The sequence below is a fragment of the Aspergillus clavatus genome, genomic scaffold (assembly GCF_000002715.2).
Source record: "Aspergillus clavatus NRRL 1 1099423829791 genomic scaffold, whole genome shotgun sequence".
Taxonomy (NCBI): Eukaryota; Fungi; Ascomycota; class Eurotiomycetes; order Eurotiales; family Aspergillaceae; genus Aspergillus; species Aspergillus clavatus.
In genome coordinates, this window is record NW_001517108.1 from 1,835,671 (window position 1) to 1,854,949 (window position 19,279).

Consider the following 19,279-nt stretch of genomic DNA (forward strand, 5'->3'; position numbering starts at 1 on the left):
AATAGCGGAAAAACAACGCACAATTTTCAATAAGAGATGGATTATTGCCTTCTGATCGAAAGTTAGCTTGAGGATCACATCACTCGATAATAAATGCCAAGCTTCAATGAGTAAGCCCACGCCACCCAAGCTTATCACGTGGCTCCTTGATTTAGCTTAGTCACCAAGCTTCTCTAGTGGCGCCTGGACAACTTCCTTTTTGCGCTCACGTTCTCTTCATCGCAGTACATCGCTAATTGCTCCCCAAGTCATCCCAAATTGGCCGTTTCCCGCGGTGTTTGATCCGGATGTAGCTGTGGTCACCCCTATCTGGGATATTTTGCTCTCTATCTCACCTGCGAGAGTCACCTAGCTGCCAACATGTCTGACGGTAGGTTTCCTACACCCCTATCTCCGAACCCTTTACTGATCACTCTATCAGCTGATTTTGAAGCTGTTCGAAGGCTCCAGGCCGAGCGGAATGCCGCTGCAGCTGGGAAGAAAGGTTCCAGGACCTTTGATCCGTCTAGCCAGCGCACTGACAACTCAACCAAGGCCTCCCTGACCGAATCTTTTGATACCACTTTGTACGACCGCGACGGCCCCAATAAATATTCAGGTTACAACACGTCGATTGCCGTGGATGGCGTTGATGAGGACATGGAAGATGCGGACGCTGGCCACCGTTTGGTTGGCCAGTACACCGCCACAAAAGATCAAATTGATGAGTTTGCTCAGGGCAATGGGGTCGAAGAGGAAGATATCCTGCTTGGACGCGAAAAGGCAGCCAGGATTACAGACCGAGAGACAGATTATCAGAAACGTCGGTTCAATCGAGGGGCCTTAACGCCTACGAGGGCCGATCCCTTTGCCGCGAACACCCACGCGAGTGTGGAGAAGGAGGGCCAGACTTACCGTGAAATCATGGCTCTGCGTGAGCTCGAGAAAGAAGAAGAGCGTGTTCAGAAGCTGATTTCGGAACAGCAGGCTCAGGGTGAGAACGGTGTCACAGATCATGAGGCCACACTGAAATTAGAGGATAAGGAAAACGTCGAAGCCGGCTCAACGGTCGCCGTGGCGACGGGACGCAAGCGCAAGCAGCGATGGGATGTAGCCGGCGAGTCCGCTGAAGCCGTCTCCGAGGAAGCTCAGGCTGCCGAAGCAAAGGCAAAAAAGTCGCGTTGGGATCAAACACCCGCTCCCGCTGTCCCAGGCGCTGCCGAGGAGGCTCCCAAACGACGATCGCGATGGGATCAGGCTCCAGCACTGGGAGCCGCAACACCAGTTGGCAACCAAGGGCTTGTGACCCCCATGCATCCATCTCAAGTAGGTGTGCCTTTGATGCCAACCAGTTTCGGAACTGATATCTCTGGTCGAAACGCGCCTCTCTCGGACGAGGAGCTTGATCTGATGCTTCCATCAGAGGGCTATAAAATCCTTGAGCCGCCTCCGGGATATGCTCCCATCCGGACTCCTGCGAGAAAGCTCATGGCCACACCCGCTCCTATCGCTGCTACTGGCGTAGGAGGATTTATGATGCAAGAGCCCGAGAGTGCTCGCGCAATGGGCAAGCAACTGCCAACTGAGATTCCGGGTGTCGGTGACCTGCAATTTTTCAAGCCTGAGGATATGGCGTACTTCGGCAAATTGATGGAAGGAGGTGATGAGAGCACAATGTCAGTGGAGGAGTTGAAAGAGAGGAAAATCATGAGGTTGCTGCTTAAGGTCAAGAACGGCACGCCGCCCATGAGAAAGACAGCCTTGCGTCAACTCACGGACAACGCACGGCAATTTGGCGCCGGTGCTTTATTCAACCAGATCCTTCCCTTGCTCATGGAAAAGTCTCTTGAGGATCAAGAACGACATCTGTTAGTCAAGGTCATCGATCGTGTGCTATACAAGTTGGATGATCTCGTCCGCCCCTATGTCCACAAGATCCTCGTCGTCATTGAACCGTTGCTCATCGACCAGGACTACTATGCCCGTGTTGAGGGTAGAGAAATTATCTCTAATTTGGCCAAGGCTGCCGGTCTTGCTACGATGATCAGCACCATGCGTCCTGATATCGACCATGTCGATGAGTATGTTCGAAACACAACCGCTCGAGCATTCGCCGTCGTTGCTTCCGCCCTTGGTATCCCGGCTCTTCTTCCATTCCTACGCGCGGTGTGTCGCAGCAAGAAGTCCTGGCAAGCCCGGCATACCGGTGTCAAGATTGTCCAGCAGATTCCTATTCTGATGGGCTGCGCTATCTTGCCTCATCTCAAGGGTCTTGTTGATTGTATTGCAGACAACTTGAGCGATGAACAAGCTAAGGTCAGAACCGTCACTGCGCTGGCTGTGGCCGCTTTGGCGGAGGCTGCTAATCCCTACGGTATCGAGAGCTTCGATGAGATTCTGAACCCTCTATGGACCGGAGCCAGAAAGCAGCGCGGTAAAGGTCTGGCTGCATTCCTGAAAGCTGTCGGCTACATTATTCCTCTCATGGATGAAGAGTACGCAAACTACTATACGAGTCAAATTATGGAAATTCTTCTTCGCGAGTTTTCCTCTCCCGATGAGGAAATGAAGAAAGTCGTTCTTAAGGTGGTGTCGCAGTGCGCGAGCACAGATGGTGTGACAGCCAGCTACCTCAAGGAGCACGTGTTGACTGATTTCTTCAAGAGTTTCTGGGTCAGACGGATGGCTTTGGACAGGAGAAACTACCGCCAGGTGGTTGATACCACAGTCGATCTTGGACAGAAGGTCGGCGTCGGGGAGATCCTCGAACGTGTAGTGAACAATTTGAAGGACGAGAGCGAACCTTATCGGAAGATGACGGTGGAAACCGTCGAGAAACTGATCGCATCTCTTGGTGCAGCAGACGTTTCAGAGAGACTGGAAGAGCGGCTCATCGATGGCGTTCTCTACGCATTCCAAGAACAGAGTATTGAGGATATTGTGATTCTTAATGGCTTCGGAACCGTCGTCAACGCCCTCGGCACCCGCTGCAAGCCATATCTCCCGCAAATCGTCAGTACAATCCTTTGGCGGTTGAACAACAAGTCTGCCACTGTCCGTCAACAGGCTGCAGATCTCATCTCTCGCATCGCAATGGTTATGAAGCAATGCGGAGAAGATGCTCTTATGGGTAAGCTCGGTATTGTTTTGTACGAATATCTGGGTGAAGAATACCCCGAAGTTCTTGGTTCCATCCTCGGCGCTCTTCGATCAATTGTCACAGTCGTCGGTATCAACCAGATGCAGCCACCCATTCGGGATCTCCTCCCTCGACTGACCCCTATTTTGCGTAATCGACACGAAAAAGTCCAGGAGAACACAATTGATCTGGTTGGTCGTATTGCCGATCGTGGGCCCGAGTCCGTCAATGCTCGTGAGTGGATGCGTATCTGCTTCGAGCTGCTTGATATGTTGAAGGCGCACAAGAAAGGTATCCGTCGTGCTGCCAACAACACCTTTGGTTTCATCGCCAAGGCGATTGGTCCTCAAGATGTTCTGGCGACGCTGCTCAACAATCTGCGGGTCCAGGAACGTCAGTCCCGTGTCTGTACGGCTGTGGCGATCGGTATTGTAGCCGAAACGTGTGCTCCCTTCACCGTTCTTCCGGCTCTGATGAACGAGTATCGTGTTCCTGAACTTAATGTGCAGAATGGTGTGTTGAAGGCCATGTCTTTCCTGTTCGAGTATATTGGCGAGATGGCCAAAGACTACGTGTATGCGGTTACGCCTCTGCTCGAGGATGCTCTCATTGACCGAGACCAAGTGCATCGGCAGACGGCTGCTAGCGTGGTCAAGCACATTGCACTCGGTGTGGTGGGCTTGGGATGCGAAGATGCCATGGTTCATCTGCTCAATCTGGTCTTCCCCAACATCTTCGAGACCAGTCCTCACGTGATTGACCGTGTCATTGAGGCCATTGATGCGATCCGCATGGCGGTTGGCACGGGCACGGTCATGAACTACGTGTGGGCGGGTCTTTTCCACCCGGCCCGCAAGGTGCGCGTTCCGTACTGGAGAATCTACAATGATGCGTATGTCCAGAGCGCCGATTCCATGGTCCCTTACTATCCGGATCTGGAGGATGACGGCCTGGCGCGGCCAGAGCTATCGATTGTAATTTAAGAAACAAAAAGCGAGTTTAGCTTCTTTGATGTACTTTGATCCGTGTCGTCGACGTTTTCACATTTCTCATTCCCTGATAGTTTCTGGGCCTGTCTTATCACGAACGGTGTTGATGGCGGAATTGGCGTGGATTGAATTCAATCTATCCTGGAGATATAGCGAGCAATCAATGATTTTGTACGCGGTTTATACTTGCTACGCTGGTGTAGATGTTCGTAAATCCTGAGTCACCTAGCTTGATTTTCCCCCCAGAAACCACCGACATCAAGCAGTTTCACAGAACATCGTCTCCTGATGTTCAGTTGTAGCAGAGCAGCAGTCCACATCTCTACTCACCGTCCTTTCTGATGTAAACAATCAGTCCCCAAAAACGTCTGATCCCGGAGTGACATCATCAGCGGAATCCCCATGTTTGTGTCAGTGCCACAGATCCTCTTGTGCCACCCACCACAGCTTGTATACAACGATGCTATACTGCCACTGAATAGCGAGTACCTGCACCTGCACCTGCACCCAAAACAAACACCTGCAGACAAGCAGTAAGCCCAAATACCTCCCATTATCTGTCTATCTATTATCTCTATGGCTCAAGGGATGAAGAACAGTGACGTACATTCTCTGCTGCTTCTAGCCTGCTAACCTTGCTAACAACAACATACTCACCGGCGCAGGATGCAAATCCACCTACTTCGACTACAACTTCCGGAGTACTATCATTCCTGGCTTTCCCCCACCCAGCGGTACAGCGTCCTCCAAAGTCCGAAGCAATGAGGCAGCGCAGTGTGTGCACGACGCAATGTTAATTTGAGCCCCAACAGTAGTAGTTAGTAGTTAGTAGTTAGAAGTAGTATTCGCATGGAAGCAGGGACGCACATGTCTGGAAGCGGGTCCGGATTCCTGGACGCGTGTTGGTCTATTTTCTGTATGAAATGTATCCCCATTCACATTATTACATTACATCATCAGGCCGGGACTACTGTATCAACTACCTTATCAGCTACCTTATCAGCTACCTTATCAACTGCTGGATGTATGTATGTAGTCGTACGGACTACGGAGTTACATAATGAGTATCTATTACTTGCGCATCGTACATTGATGGGTTACATCCGCTCCCCTGGCTAACATCTGGAGAGATAGCTGTGTAATCAAACCACAGTCAATGGCCATTACTCATTGGAAGGGAGGAAGGGGAGGGGAGGGCTTGGGCTTCTCGGTGTCAGATTCAGATTCAGATTCAGACTTCAGATTCAACAATGGCTTCAGAAGATCATGTGTCGGCGCCCCTCCATTGGCTGGCACATGAGTCTTTGTCTCGAAGGGCGATTCTCCACTCCGTCAAGCCACCAGCCTAAATGGATACGCCGTAGTCCAGACCTGACATCCATAGCCAACTAGCACATAATATATAGAGTTATATGCATTATACCTATAGGTATAGAGGAGGTTGTTGATCTCATTATCATTATTATTGTTGTTGTTGACTGTAGTCTGTACCACTGAGACAAGCTATCTACATCAAACACCAAACATACCCCAGGCGGGTATCAGATCTCTGCGACACCCCGAGGACGCGTGTATCTCCAACAGTGTGTATTAGACAATAATAAGATATGGTATATTACGTAGGTAGCGACCGTGAGTGCAAAAAATCAACAAAAAACATGACTCCAGACATTGCAGCACTGAAAAGGAAGCATTTCATTTTGATGCTCCGGCCCAGTTGCGTTGGGTATCAGGTCCAATCTTTCCTCCATAATAATCAATGGTACCTCCCCTGATCAGGGCACAGTGGGCGAATCCCGTCATATTCGCCAGGGTGGTACGCCGTAGACAAAACCAGAAAAGAAAAAAAATAATAATAAAAAAAAAAAAAGAAGAAAGCAGCCGAGGGTAGAAGAGTAAATGAGGGGGGGGAAAGCGAAAATGATGGCCTGCTGCGATAATTCTCCGGGCACAGCCCTGTACCTCGGAAATGCAGAAAACGATTGAGACACCACTTGATGTCAAGTGGGCCGTATGAGAGAAGCTTCGATCATGAGTATCAAAAAAAAAAGGGTAGTCTAGCGAGGGAATCGAATGTAGAGAAAAAGAGAAAGGAGAAAAAAAAAAAAACCGAAGACGAACAACCGATACCTCTATGGTCATGACGGGGAATATGGTAGACATCAATGTGAAAATCCCTCGAATCCTTGTACCGTGTCCTGTCCATCCATGTATCAACGCGAAAAGTAAACAAGGGAAAATGGGTATCAATTCTCCGAAAACTCAGCAGAGATCAGAAATGAAGAAAGAGAAGCAGCGAGGGATGGTTGTACAAGGGATAAAACGGTCGAACGTCATACAATGCAATGTGTGCATATCCCCATCCACTTGCATCCAGTGGAGGGGATACCGGAAAGAGGAAAAAAAAAAGTCGACGAAAAGGATCATATCAGAAAATGGGCGATGGTGCACTGATTTCAGTCGTCCTCGCCGCCCGACACATTCTCCTTTTCGCCCTTGTGGACCTTTTTATGCCGACGCAGGTTCGAGACAACGGAAAAGTGTCGGCCGCAACCTTCAACGTCACATGCAAATGCTGGATGCAACCGTTAGTACAACAGGCTTGATGCATGCTCGTTTCACTCCAGGACTTACGTTTTTCGCCAGTGTGGCTGTACATGTGTGTTTGCAACGAGGATGGGCGGGTAAACCGCTTGTCGCACACTTTGCACTTGTGCTTCTTCTGTGTGTTGGATGGCATTTTCGAGCTGAACTGGCTCATCATCGACTGAGGTCCCGGAGGTGCACTCCCAGACAAGAGAGTCGAAGGACGGGGTAGTGTTCGCGACAGGTGCCCATTGTCATACGATTCTGATGTTGTAGAACTGTAGTCTGTAACAGACGAATCGACTGACCCAACAGAAGCGCTGTAGTATGGGTAGTTTCCGCCAGAGGAAATCGACGATCCGGAAGAGTGGGTGGACGGGAAACCATAGGAGTCTCCTGAGCCTCTTGAGCCGCGAGGGCCATAGATGTTACGCGGGGTCAGATCCTGGCTGAGCGCTACCATACCACGGCTGGCATCGAGAGCGTCACCGAATGTTGGACCCGATGGGGCTTGCGAATGATTGGCACGAGGATCGCTGAGATCAAGACCCTTTTGTCAGCCACACTGTTTTTGTTGCTTGTTCTTGAGCTGAGAACTGGGAAGTCGCAAACTTACACATGTGATATCCGACGAGCGTCTGGGTGCTGGTGGGCGAGAGAGGGAGCATAGCTGATAGGAGCATATGTCGCAGGCGTGAAGGTGCTCATCGACGAAGCTGTGGTATAGGTAGGGGTCTGTTCGAAGGTGGTGCGGGGCATCTCATGTTGCAAGCTCATCACCTCAGGTCCGGGATAGCTGGTGGGTGCAGTCGAGTAGCTGCTGCTGGCGACCAGCGAAGGCGCAGAAACGGGGATGCTCGAGTATGGTAGAGACAGTGCAGGTCTGCTCACTTCCTCTGGCTTCGTGTGGTTGATCCCCAAGGAAGTTGCATACACCGGTGGAGTGGAATGGGAGGAGGTATGCGCGGCAGTCCAAGGATCGGTAAAGTGAGGAGTGTGATGGGGTACATTGTGTGAATAGACGCTGTCAAACCCCATCCCGCCATACTGGCGGTTCTGGTTCTCAATGACCATCGTCATGGAGGGTAGAATTTCTGATGATTGTTCTAAATTTTCTCAAACGTGATATCGATGGTGTCTGCGGAAGACAGCAGCTCTTGCACAGCCCTCTAGGAAAACGTGGTGAGAGGACAGGGCAGAGGGGGACAACAGACGACACGAGGTAGGTTTAGTCGCTGGGTGGGAGACGAGCGATTGATTGTCCACCAGGGATACCTGTGTGGAAATATGTGGGAGAGTGGTATCCGGTGGAGAAGTAGGAACAATGAGAAGAATGAGGACACAGAGTGATAAACTGTGAGCTTTGAAATTCGATCTGGCGCAAGGTAGGTTGGTCAATTGGGTCAAGATGCGCAGGCACCCGGAGGTTTTTTTTTTTAATTTCTCTCGAGCCCTTCGGATGGAAAGGAAGATAATGACCAGAAGGGTGATAATCTGCGTCCTGGTACTTTGTGTGCAACAGCGCAGGGGAGGAGGATGTTGATAGAGAATAAGAAGAGGGTGAGAGCTCTTTGAAACCCAGCAGAGATAGGTAGAAGGAAAGACAGTCTGGGGAAGGACCCGAAGGGGATCGGCGAAGCTTATGAACAAACACAGAATCTCAGCATGAGGATGGACCGCAGGGACAAAGGCCCTGGCGTTGCTGTGTTGGTGATGGGTTAGTGCCACTGACGACGTCCCGTCGGAGACGGTTGCAGATCGTTACTTTGGGCTGCTTAGGCTTTTGAAACGGCGCCAGTGTTAATTGTCAAAAACAAAAAATCAAAATAATGGAACAATAATAATAATAATATAATAATATAATAAAATAGTACCAGAATTTAAATCGATAAAATCAGTCGAAAAATAGTGGAAATGGAAAGGCGTTGCTTAATGACTTTCTGAATCTCCAAATGGGAACCAGTTCCTCGGGTGACTCTCAAGGTTTCGATGGGTCTTTTCTGCCCTCTTTCCCCTTTCTTTTTAGTTTCCTATGTTCTTTTGTTTTATTTTCTCTATTTTTTTTGGCTTTTTTTATTCTATTGTTTTTGTTTTTGTTTTTGTTTTTTTGATTTTTTATTTCATACTGTTTTACTTTTTGTTCCCACTGGAGCTGATGGCAAACATTCAATTCCTCTGAACCATTTAAATTAAACCACTTATTTATATCGCGTTTAGTTTATATTAACTTCTCTGAAGAGATCCCTTCTTTGCCTTCTTTCATATAATGTAGAATTTTAGACTCGACAGCAGACATCAACATTCAGAATAGGCAAGTGATCCAGCTTTTATCGGCTTCGTAGGGAAACGCTACGCAGGGATAGGGGAAAAGGGGACATCTGAAACTCCGTGATCGGAACAAAGTATGTACTATGGATGAGACCTACATAGGCAAAATTCCTACCAACCACCAACGGCTTGCAGCCAATGCCAATACGTAAACCTCTACGGCGCTCAATCAGAATGAGCATTAAAAAAAGAAGAAGAACAAAAAAAAAAAAGGACCGACAGAAGTTGCCAGCTATCTACGAATGTGGGTTTGCAGCAAGAAAAAGTGATAGAGCGGCAAACGAGTAACAACACTTACGAGTCTACTACAGATATCTACTATCTACTTACAGTTACGGCAGAGCAATTCTGGAGCAACTTCTGTCAGTTGACGACACAGTTCAAGGGACCCTCATTTCTCAGTGGCCACTGGCCAGTTGACTACCTAAATGGTGCATACTCCAAAAAAGGTACATGGTGCTGAACCACCAACGACCTGATTACAGGCTACTGGCTTCTCCAGTCCATACGTCGATACGTAGCGCGGGAATAATCATCCTCAAAGGGGGGCCGGTGGGCTTCAGGCCTACTGAGGAAGGTAAGTAGGGCACACTAAACCTAACTGGTGGTGGCTAGTAGCGTAAAGGGGGGGACCCTGTGCCGTGTCGGGAGGAAGGAAAGGCTCCATAGCAGAAAAAGGAAAGTGTGGTGCAGGGAAAGGAATTTGAGAGAAAAAAAAAAAAAAAGAAAAGAAAAAAATAGAAAAAGAAAAAAGGCGAAAAAAAGAAATTACATGATGGCGACCAACGCCAAGACTTAAGCTTAGATGCAGCAACCAAGGTTCGCCTTGAGCCCTTTTTAAGGGTTGTTTCAAGGTTGTTAGCGGGGAAATGGCAGATCACAGAGATACGTCAAAGGGTATATCCGTTCCGTGGGGGGGGGCAGTCATCAATATCCAGACTTCAAGTTTGTCCCATCAGCAATTACCGGAGAATGAGAATAGTAAGAACTATGCAACTACGGAGTACTCGGTACAATATGGGATGGAAGAGAATTCCGTGTGTACATACTTACTTCGTGTATGGCTCGGAGAAACAAGCATCCAGAGGAATAATGGCGGGTCCAACCACTCCGCTTACTATGGCTTCTTATTTAGCCGGCAAAAGTAACCATCACCAAACAAACTGGGGAGGAGGTATAAAATCACTGCCAGCTGATCCTCTATTGTCTGGACCGTTGGACAGTCGATATACTAAATCAGGAGAATGGTTGGACCATGATAAGATTGCGATTCTTGATTTAGATATTCAATACTAATCAAGTAAACCCCAGGGTGAAGCATTCAAAGGAAGTTTATTTGGTCGTGAGGGACAGCAGATGATAATCTTTGATGATCTGGCACTCCAGAGTAGAGAGCTGATCCGAGTCCGACTGCCAAATAACCAAGCTGGCTTACTTTCAGCATGGTGGCTGCATGGTTTCAGTCCATAGTAGGAATACTAACGTAATACAGAGTGCTCCTTCAAGCATGCGCTGACGGGAAATATATATCTACCATATGCAATAACTCCGGCCTCAATTTATGCTTTGCATGTTGATACTCTTGCCTTTGGAATATTATTATGTAGTATAGCACGTGAGTATTATGGTCATTCTATATGTTTTTTGACGATTCCTCATGCTCTCATCATTACCCTGTGTCAAATGCGAATGGTGAACAACAGCCACTCTGCCTTTGGGCTTGCCAAGTCATGGACTCGAAGTCGAAGAAGTACGTAGTTCGTTGCAAGCGGGGCGGCTGAAGCAATTGAATGATGAACAGTCGGATGTGTCTATCAGGCACTAGCCCCAAGATGATTATCAGTCAATCAAAGGAACTGAATTTGGGAGCATTGAAGGATCGATAAATGCAGGATGACGCCATAGGATTCATGATATTGGATATTGGAAATCTGCAATAGCAGGCAGCATCATCAGCATCATCGCCGACCATAAACACTTAAGCCCATTGTTGATTCCTTAGACATCATTCTGGCAAAAGGAGTCACATCGCAGTCGTCATCAATAACCTCGTCGACCTCCAAGACCCCATATGTCATCATCGAACAGCATCATCCCGTGGCCAGTAGAAACGACCTGCAATCTGCTGAACTGCGTCAACTTTCCTGTGGTCAGCATCTCTGAGACACAAGGAACTAGGGACTGTGACCGCATCCGCTTTCCCTCACCTTACTAGTGATGCAAAATTATTCAGAAGAGGCAGCAATGGTGACTCCTCATTCTTTCATGTCGGAGATGTTCCGAAGTAGACAAGTTGTGCTAAAATGCGCTACATGCGTAAGAGACTCTAGAATCTAGATAACTACATAGATAGTCGACACACCAAACGCCTTGCAAGGGCTCCCATCTTAACTTCCGACGCCTTGGTGTTCAGTCATCAAGCCTGAATCATACAATATGCTGGGGTTGAGTTTCATAGAGCGGCTCGATCAGTACGGCACCATAGAGGCAAATTTTCTACAACAGCTACGGGGTAAATAACCAAGATGGCATCTTTCCCGACTGTCTCCTCATGTGTTTGAACTTTTAGTTTGTATCATGATTTCTGCGCCGCGGGCGCCAGTGATGCCGAACCCGCATCGACTGAGATCGCAGCCATCTTGGAAGGATCCCACGGTGTGCCGTGTCGGTTCTTGGTTCTGTTTGGCTGTTGGGATGGTGATATGGAACAGCCACCAAGCCACCGACCGAGCCGTCTTCCTACTCCGTATGTATTCAAATCCCATTTGCTCAGCTCAGTGAACACCTTGCTATTATCTATCTATCTATCTATCCACTCTGTAGTTATCAGAAGCTTAGGTGAGAAATGGGAGTCCCTCAGAGACCGAAATCCAATTTTCACGTTCCCATTTCCCCCTTGTTCGAACAGGGGAGACAGCCTTTGCTGCCTCCAGAGCGACGTCAGAGCGCGGCAGAGAAATGCCACTACTTGATTGGCACCTGCCACCGCCCTTACTGCGTTTAGTGTTTCCCCCCCACCAGCTGGACGGCTTGGGAACAACTGAACAGTCAACTGCTAACCAGTCAACTCTCAACATCGCCGACAAAATACGTCAGAGAGCCTGTCTCGTGCCCGAGTTTCCGTCTGTGGGTGTGTGTACGGACTACCACTACGGAGTAATGAGGGAAATTGGTCATTGGCTCGGGTTCGCTGATGTTGTAGTTGGACTGCTAACTATATGGAGTAGTTGACCACGCAAGATGAAATTTATTCCTTGAGATTCATTTGTGCGCGGCTCCGTGGACTGTAGACACTACGTAGGAGAGCAGAGCAGAGGAGAGGGGTCACTGGAAGGCGAAAATCCGAAAATCCGGACCAGCCAACCTTTCATCTACAGGTACCCTGTAGATCAAGTTCAAGATCGCAAGACAATCCCAGACACATAATCAATAGATACATAATAGTAATAATAATAACCCAAAAATTCTTGTTCTACTTCTCGCCCGTTATCGACGATCAAAATGCCCGCGGAAGGCGGTCTCCGGATCACCATCAGCAGCACACACAAGCTATGTCAAAGTGGGTTCTCGGGGAGGAGGATTGACATCCTGCGGCACTGACACACCACCCAAATGTGCACTTGCTGCAGCCATGCTGCTTCCAGACAAGAAAGACAAGAAGAGGCGTTGTTTACAGTTTCAGAGAGGAGTCCTAACTTCTGGGAGTTCTGCTTCCATCATTTCGAGAAGTATGATTGATCGGATTGATCTCCAATCCACGAGCTAAGAGAGCCCTTGGACCGCCTGATGGGCGTTGCGGACAATGTGATAGGTACAAGTCATCAGTGCAGATTGGGGAGGGGAAGTCCTAGCCTAACTTTAAAATCTATCTACTGGTAGACGAAGCTTCAACTCGCAGAACACTCGAATAATGTGGTCCTCAAAACAAGAAGAATGTCAGGAAAAGGCGCCATTTGATTGCAGGTGGGGGCATCTTGCCCCTGTCGCTCAGTTCACGGATCCTCTTGGTTGAGTCAGTGCCTCAGTGGTTAGAACTTACATCAGATAACCTTGCGGTTCTTCTTCTTTGGAGGCATCCAACCAATTTTTTTTTTGAGCTTATGGCGAAACTATATTTCCATCCTCTATTATTCCACTACTCCGTATGTCTTCGGACTATGGAATTGAACGTGGGTCATACGGCTGGTAGAACTCCACGAGCCTGGCCATGTGAGAAGGAGGAACCTCCTTCTAATCCATGGAATACCGCCGCATGACTCATTGGAAACATTCGAGTCTTCCATTTCCAAATTCCAATATCGACCAAAGCACGGAAATACGGAGTACTTGCGGAGACGTCAAACATTGGACGATGGCTAAAAACCTATGTGACTCCCGCTAAGAGCTGACTGCTGCTGTTCACTGTTGGACGCAAAGCGACTGGTTCACGAGCTATGCGGCTAGAAAATTGTGCTCTAAGTTCTCAGCGGTCAGCACGGTAATTAGGTCCCCTATGTACATTGACCTGGTCTGGACGATAGTGGAGTCGAATCTAGGGACCTTCTTACTCTTAGTTCTTCGTGTTTGATTCTTCAGCCGTTTTAGGAAATCAAAGCCATTGACAGGTCGAAGAACTAATGTCCCAGAACCAAGGTCCAAGATACGAGGCATAGAAGTCTTTCTATCTAGTTTCTTACAAGAGAGACTATTTACTTCGCCGTTCAATCAGGGCTCTGCTGGACTTAGTATCGAACTAACAGAACCCAGCCAAGCCACCAGGCAACTACTTTCGGATCGATGCGACTCTAGGCACTTTGTGCTGTTTTACAAATCGCCCAAGTCGCCTTCACCCGCCCTCACGGTCCACTTGAATTCGATAGCTTCCAAATAGATAATGCAATATGCACTTGACCTAAACAGACTCAGCTTTGATAGAAAGCCAAAGCGGAAGATTTACAATAGTGAAGCAGACTAGTAGGTCTCCGACTCCCAAATCCCAAGATACACGGGCTATTCCGGAAGTGGTAGTAGCTTGGCTGCGCTTCTTCCTTTGCTTTTTTGTTTTTTCCTTCTCAGCAAGGCTGTCGCTGATTTCTAGACTACTGTAAGTAAGTATTATCTTCCTTGTATGTACTATGTAGTCTTGTTCGCGGAAAGCACATTATTTTCGGTCATGGACGTGTCACATTTCGTAGATCTTGTGGCTTAACTATGGAGCATGGCTATCTTTTTAAGTGCAGAGATCACATATTGAACTCCGAAGACGCTACCTTCCATATTCCTATGTAAGCAAGTAGTCGAGTCTTGTAGAGTCTCGAGCTCGTTGTCCCTGTCTTGGACATTGCAGATGATACTACGGAGTACCAATGGCGTCTTATCGGACAGCGGCAGATACAATAATGGGATATACATCTACATAGTTGGCGACTTGGCGTTCAAAGTCTACAGTTCATACACATGAACTACTAGTTCATGGTTATGTGCTTGGGGTTTAGACAAATGGCAAGTGCTGGTCTGACCATGACTTTCGTTTTTAATCTTGTCACACATTCTGATCTGTAGGGCTTACTCAAATTTGAGAAGTACTCCAACTCTATCTCCACGGAAATAATGGTGACAATATAAATATCAAAGTCTCTCAGGATATTGAATCTAATCGGTATTCACATGTTGGTACATAGGACTACAGGACTACAGAGTACAGACCAACTGAACTTCCAAGGACTACTGTGTATGGTATGTAGGTAGTTCTCCATCACCACCAAAGGATCCGCTCCCCCGAGCCCAAGGCCAATCCTGGAGTCTTGGATAATGGATTGAAAATCAGCCATCCGCGATCCTCACCGCTTCTCGCGGACGGCATCCTTGGCCGGGGAGCTTAGGGCGGGGACCCTCTGCCGCACCCGCCCCACCAGCAGAGATTAACCTAAGCCCATCACAGTAGCTCGTAGGCTGCCCTCTCAGGCAGGAGTGTGGATCTGACACAGCAAATCATGCCCCCAAACGCGTAATACTTGCAAGGATATCTATCCAATCATTATTGCTTATGCTCCCCCACGACCGCGTCTAATCCCGAAATTGATTGAGGATCTCCCAATCAGGTAACCCGGGAGGAAATTGATCCATCCACTAAAGGAACAAAACACCAAGTGAACTTGGATGGAGTAACTACTACTGATCGAACTGGCCGTTTCCCCAGGCTGACTAAGTCCGCTACTTTCCTAATTTTGCTTAGGGGGGAGGGGTTTCGCTCCTCTCATCCCTCACAGATCGCAGAAAAATTTCGCAAAGGCGAGGGGGGAAAAAAAAAGTTCAGACTTTTGAACCCCAACTTTGTGGCTTGCTGCTAAAGCAAGCCAGGTCAACCGCTGAGCCCACGGTGAATCTCCGGGGGACAAAGCCTGCCATTCAAAAGGGGAGGACTGTTGGGGGGCGGCCCAATAGGAATATGTCGAATGAGGGACTGTGACTCTGTGAGTCTGTGACTCCTCGCGCCCCTCGAGGCTTGGAGTTTGGAGGCTAGGAGTCAAGCCACTTTGCTGCAGACGCAGTGTGATTGACTACTGACTGTGCAGTTGCATGTAACCATAAGTCATTGCCGTGAAATCCCAACTGCTGGGATACTACCCTACCGGGCTTCATATTCCGTGAAGTTATCCATTTTTAATGCTTACATACATGGTCACACACACAGATCCCTGGGGACTGTGAGAACTCCAAGCGTCAAGGTTTAAAGAAAAGAGCATTTGGGAAAAAATGGGTTCTTGATCCACCCATATTGGAATTTTTGAAACTTCCTGTTGGTGTTGCCTTGTCCATGAGACTAGTCAATTCCTGGTGTCTGAGAGCTTGTTCAGAGACTTTCTGCTATACACAGTCAGGAAGGTCGCAAGTCCGCGGAAAAACTGAGTGCAAGTGACATCGAGGTAAGGCTCATCCAAGTCCTCCGTAGCGTAAAGCATACCAGAGGACTTGCATTTTCGTTGGACACAGGTCTTCTATTATAGCAATTCTGAAGCCTGCGAGTTCTGTAGGTAATCACTATCTATTAGATTAGCAGATAAAGGAGATAGAATGATGAATAAGTACATCGACGATAGTGATCAACCGATAGAGGCGTTCGGGGATCGACATTCTGAAACAGTTTGACATCGGCATTCACTAGTGGCGACTGGAGCCCTTTGGGTCCTCATCGCCAGGCACATCTGATAATCATCTCCAGATTAAGCAATCAACTCCAACAAACTCATGTCTCCCAGACTACCAGTGGCATCCACGGAGCATAATGCTTTATGCTTCAACTTCATCGAACGTCCATCTGGCAGCTGCACGAGTGTAAATCCATGTGTTCCACACGGCAGATCGTCAAGGATTGGCGATTCTTCAGTGTCGAGTACCTCATAGAATAGGAGACTGCCTAGTACGGAGTATCTACATCGAGATTCAATCCAAAAAGGGTATAACTACAGAGCACTGCAGGACACGGAGTACCTTCCTTTGTTTTGGTTGACAGGTCTAGCCAGTCCTGACTCCTGAATCTTGCCGAAGAAGCCTCCTTTTCATCGACCATTGTCCACTCACCAAATGTCTACCCTTTAAAGAGAAATGGATGCCGAGAGCGGAAAACACTTCTCGAGGAATTTGGAATGGTCCCCGAGGAGGCGAAGACATCCAGATGGTGCCAACGCCAAGATTCATGGACTTGAAGAACGTTGACTAGATTTTCCAATGAAAGTGTTCTTTTGCGATATTGGGCGTAGTGTGCCGAAAAGTGCAGAGGAACTGGAAACTGGGAACTACTTACCCGCAAAATAATGGAGTATGTACTACAGTACTATATCCATAGCTCCGTCCCAGGTACAAACCATTGATGTGGTTCTTCCCGCGTGTTATCTGTTCCAAGGTACTGTCAAACAATGATCCATCCAGATACTTGATTCCACAAGTTCAATATCTAATTGCCAGCGACCTCGGTCGTAAAAGAAATTTGAAAGAAAGGAAAACAGGATACGAATTAGAATCCTTTGGCTTGCTAGCATTTAAGAAATAGATTGATTATGTTGTACACTGTAAGTAGAATAATGATTATTGGAAGGGAAAAAAAAAAAACAGCTATTTCTTGATTATTCTAAATCAATAGGCTGAGAACCAATCAACGGCTGAAGCTTGCAGATCCACACACATGGTTTAACATTCATGGTCTTAGATAAAGCCCGTACTTACTAGCCAAAGGGACCCACTCCAACTAATCACACTGCATTATCATTTTTGGGTTCGACTTTTTCTTTTTTTCATTTTGTCATTTTCATTTTTGTTTTCCAATCTGAATAATTAACTCCCAAAAAAACAGGGGTGGCATGCAGCCACTGCAGCCAAGCTCCCCCAGAGACGGCAGATAGTCGATAGCCGAGCTTGGCATTCAAAGCATCAACCAATAAGATCAATGGTGCCACATGAGCTGACGCGTGCACATCCTGAAGCTTTCCTGCTTTTGGCATGTCAGTCTCTGTTTAGGTATGAGGGACTCGAGAGGTGTGCCATGGGTATGACTGATGAAATCATGGAAGCGCCCAGTTTCATGAGTTTCTGAGTCAAGAACGAGATATCGATCATTCATTTGTCTCAGCCTCATCTACATATAAAATGTAAACAAACATCTGAATGCAAGGATTTACAGGAACATGGAGCAATATCGAGTGATGAGCGTTCAACCTGAGACCCAGTGCATACAACAAGGGTTCTCACTTTTCAGAGATGAGATTGCTGCAGAAATACTCAAAGCTGGCCCATCATTTGTGACATGAACCCCGCAGAGCCCATTTGCCTTGACCAACTGCGTGCGATGCTGATTGCTGTCTGATCCCCACCAATACTGCCATATTTAGGGTGTCGCGGCTAGGAGAAGTTAGCAGCATTTTGAAACGCGCCGACTGGCCTCTCAGCCCTTTAGAAAGTTGAACTTTCTAGCATCCACTTGTTCAGTGACTTTGGGCGATTTTGAGTTTTAGAGTTGGGCTTGTTCCGCGATGGGGGTTTACCGTTCTAGTTACCATTGCGAGGTTTGCACCACAAGCTTATCGGTTATCTATCTGTCTAAAACCGGTAGACCGGGCTTCCCTGAATCCTTGGGTGGCCAAATGGGTATCCAAGTTTGAAGTCAGCCATGTTAATAACAACTAAAACAGAACGGTTCACATGGGATAAGACCATAAGAGACTTGTGAGTTACTAGCAGTTCCCGAGTATAACGTATAGCCTACAGATTCTGTAAGCACTTCGCTGCATTTACACTCTGATCCTGGTAGCGTACAGACTCCGACCGCGGTATTCATGTCTCAACGACCATTCAGGTGTAGAGGATGAGTATCCCCTTTTTTAATTTTTTTTTTTTTTTTTTTTTTTTTTTTTGTAGACTACTCAGCCTCCATCTAATCATATCGAGCCTCGAGGTAGAGGTTTACTAATTACTATATCAGAGACAAACCCTCGGTCAAGAACAAGCTTCTCAAAACAGTCCTCGGCAGCAAATTGAGGCAAGATAGTGGGACAGGGGGGTTTCTTGGCCTATGTCATTGGTTGGATGGCCTCATTGACATTTTGATGCTCCGACGTTGGGCATGTGCTCGTCGTTTTAGTATGCTTGTTTGGAGGTTTCCGGGATAATACTGCTCTAGTTAGTAGTTAGCTCGGCACACCGAAGCATGAGCACAGTTTCTGGGGAGCAACGATACCGCATAACCTACCGAATTGGCACCAGAAGCATTACGAGACAGTAACCTGATCTTCCTACTCGACACGAAGACGGCGGTTTGAAGTCCAAACAGCTTCAACTGGTAGCACAGAAAACATCTAGGAACGGACGACGGAAATAAATTCCAAGGGCCTCGTCCAACCACTGGCTGCCAAAGGAGAAATACAGGAGAAACTACGGACGAGTTTCAGGGCAGGATCATGCAAGGTCAAGGCATGCGTGTACTGTGTATGTCTTATGCCAATAACAAGACTCAAATCTCCCAAATTGCATTGAAGTGGTCGCGCATTGCTGCTTTGGGGAGTAGTACTCCGGACATACAACGGGAATGAGACTTGACCACTCAAGTCCGCTTGAGAGAATGAATACGTATACTCTTTCTCTGCCGAAGTCGCATCACGAACCCACAGGTACAGATGACCCTTCTCCCGTCCGTCATCGTAGGAAACTGGTAATGAGTTGACTAGTTAGTCCCTGCCTCCCTGGCCCCTGCTTAGCTTGACTCCTCTTCCCTTCAGACCATGGGCGG

At 47.8% G+C, this 19,279-nt stretch overlaps 2 protein-coding genes across 2 annotated transcripts, besides 10 other annotated features; one reads left to right on the forward strand and one right to left on the reverse strand.

Moving 5' to 3' along the window:
* Nucleotides 1-360: 360 nt before the first annotated feature.
* ACLA_073860 (U2 snRNP complex subunit HSH155) lies at nt 361-4,101 on the forward strand (the record flags this gene model as incomplete). Its single annotated transcript, XM_001275775.1, has 1 exon — nt 361-4,101. One exon carries the CDS (start codon nt 361-363, stop codon nt 4,099-4,101), a length of 3,741 nt encoding a protein of 1,246 aa, XP_001275776.1.
* Nucleotides 4,102-5,080: 979 nt separating this feature from the next.
* Nucleotides 5,081-5,123: a microsatellite.
* Nucleotides 5,124-5,320: 197 nt separating this feature from the next.
* Nucleotides 5,321-5,353: a microsatellite.
* Nucleotides 5,354-5,944: 591 nt separating this feature from the next.
* Nucleotides 5,945-5,984: a microsatellite.
* A 579-nt stretch (nt 5,985-6,563) lies between these two features.
* ACLA_073870 (C2H2-type zinc finger protein) lies at nt 6,564-7,773 on the reverse strand (the record flags this gene model as incomplete). Its single annotated transcript, XM_001275776.1, has 3 exons — nt 6,564-6,682; nt 6,742-7,229; nt 7,310-7,773. The coding sequence occupies 3 exons, from the start codon at nt 7,771-7,773 to the stop codon at nt 6,564-6,566; spliced, it is 1,071 nt and encodes a 356-aa protein (XP_001275777.1).
* A 753-nt stretch (nt 7,774-8,526) lies between these two features.
* Nucleotides 8,527-8,566: a microsatellite.
* Nucleotides 8,530-8,558: a microsatellite.
* Nucleotides 8,567-8,774: 208 nt separating the features above from the next.
* Nucleotides 8,775-8,799: a microsatellite.
* Nucleotides 8,775-8,800: a microsatellite.
* A 3,014-nt stretch (nt 8,801-11,814) lies between these two features.
* Nucleotides 11,815-11,834: a microsatellite.
* Nucleotides 11,835-18,370: 6,536 nt separating this feature from the next.
* Nucleotides 18,371-18,407: a microsatellite.
* Nucleotides 18,379-18,406: a microsatellite.
* Nucleotides 18,408-19,279: the final 872 nt, after the last annotated feature.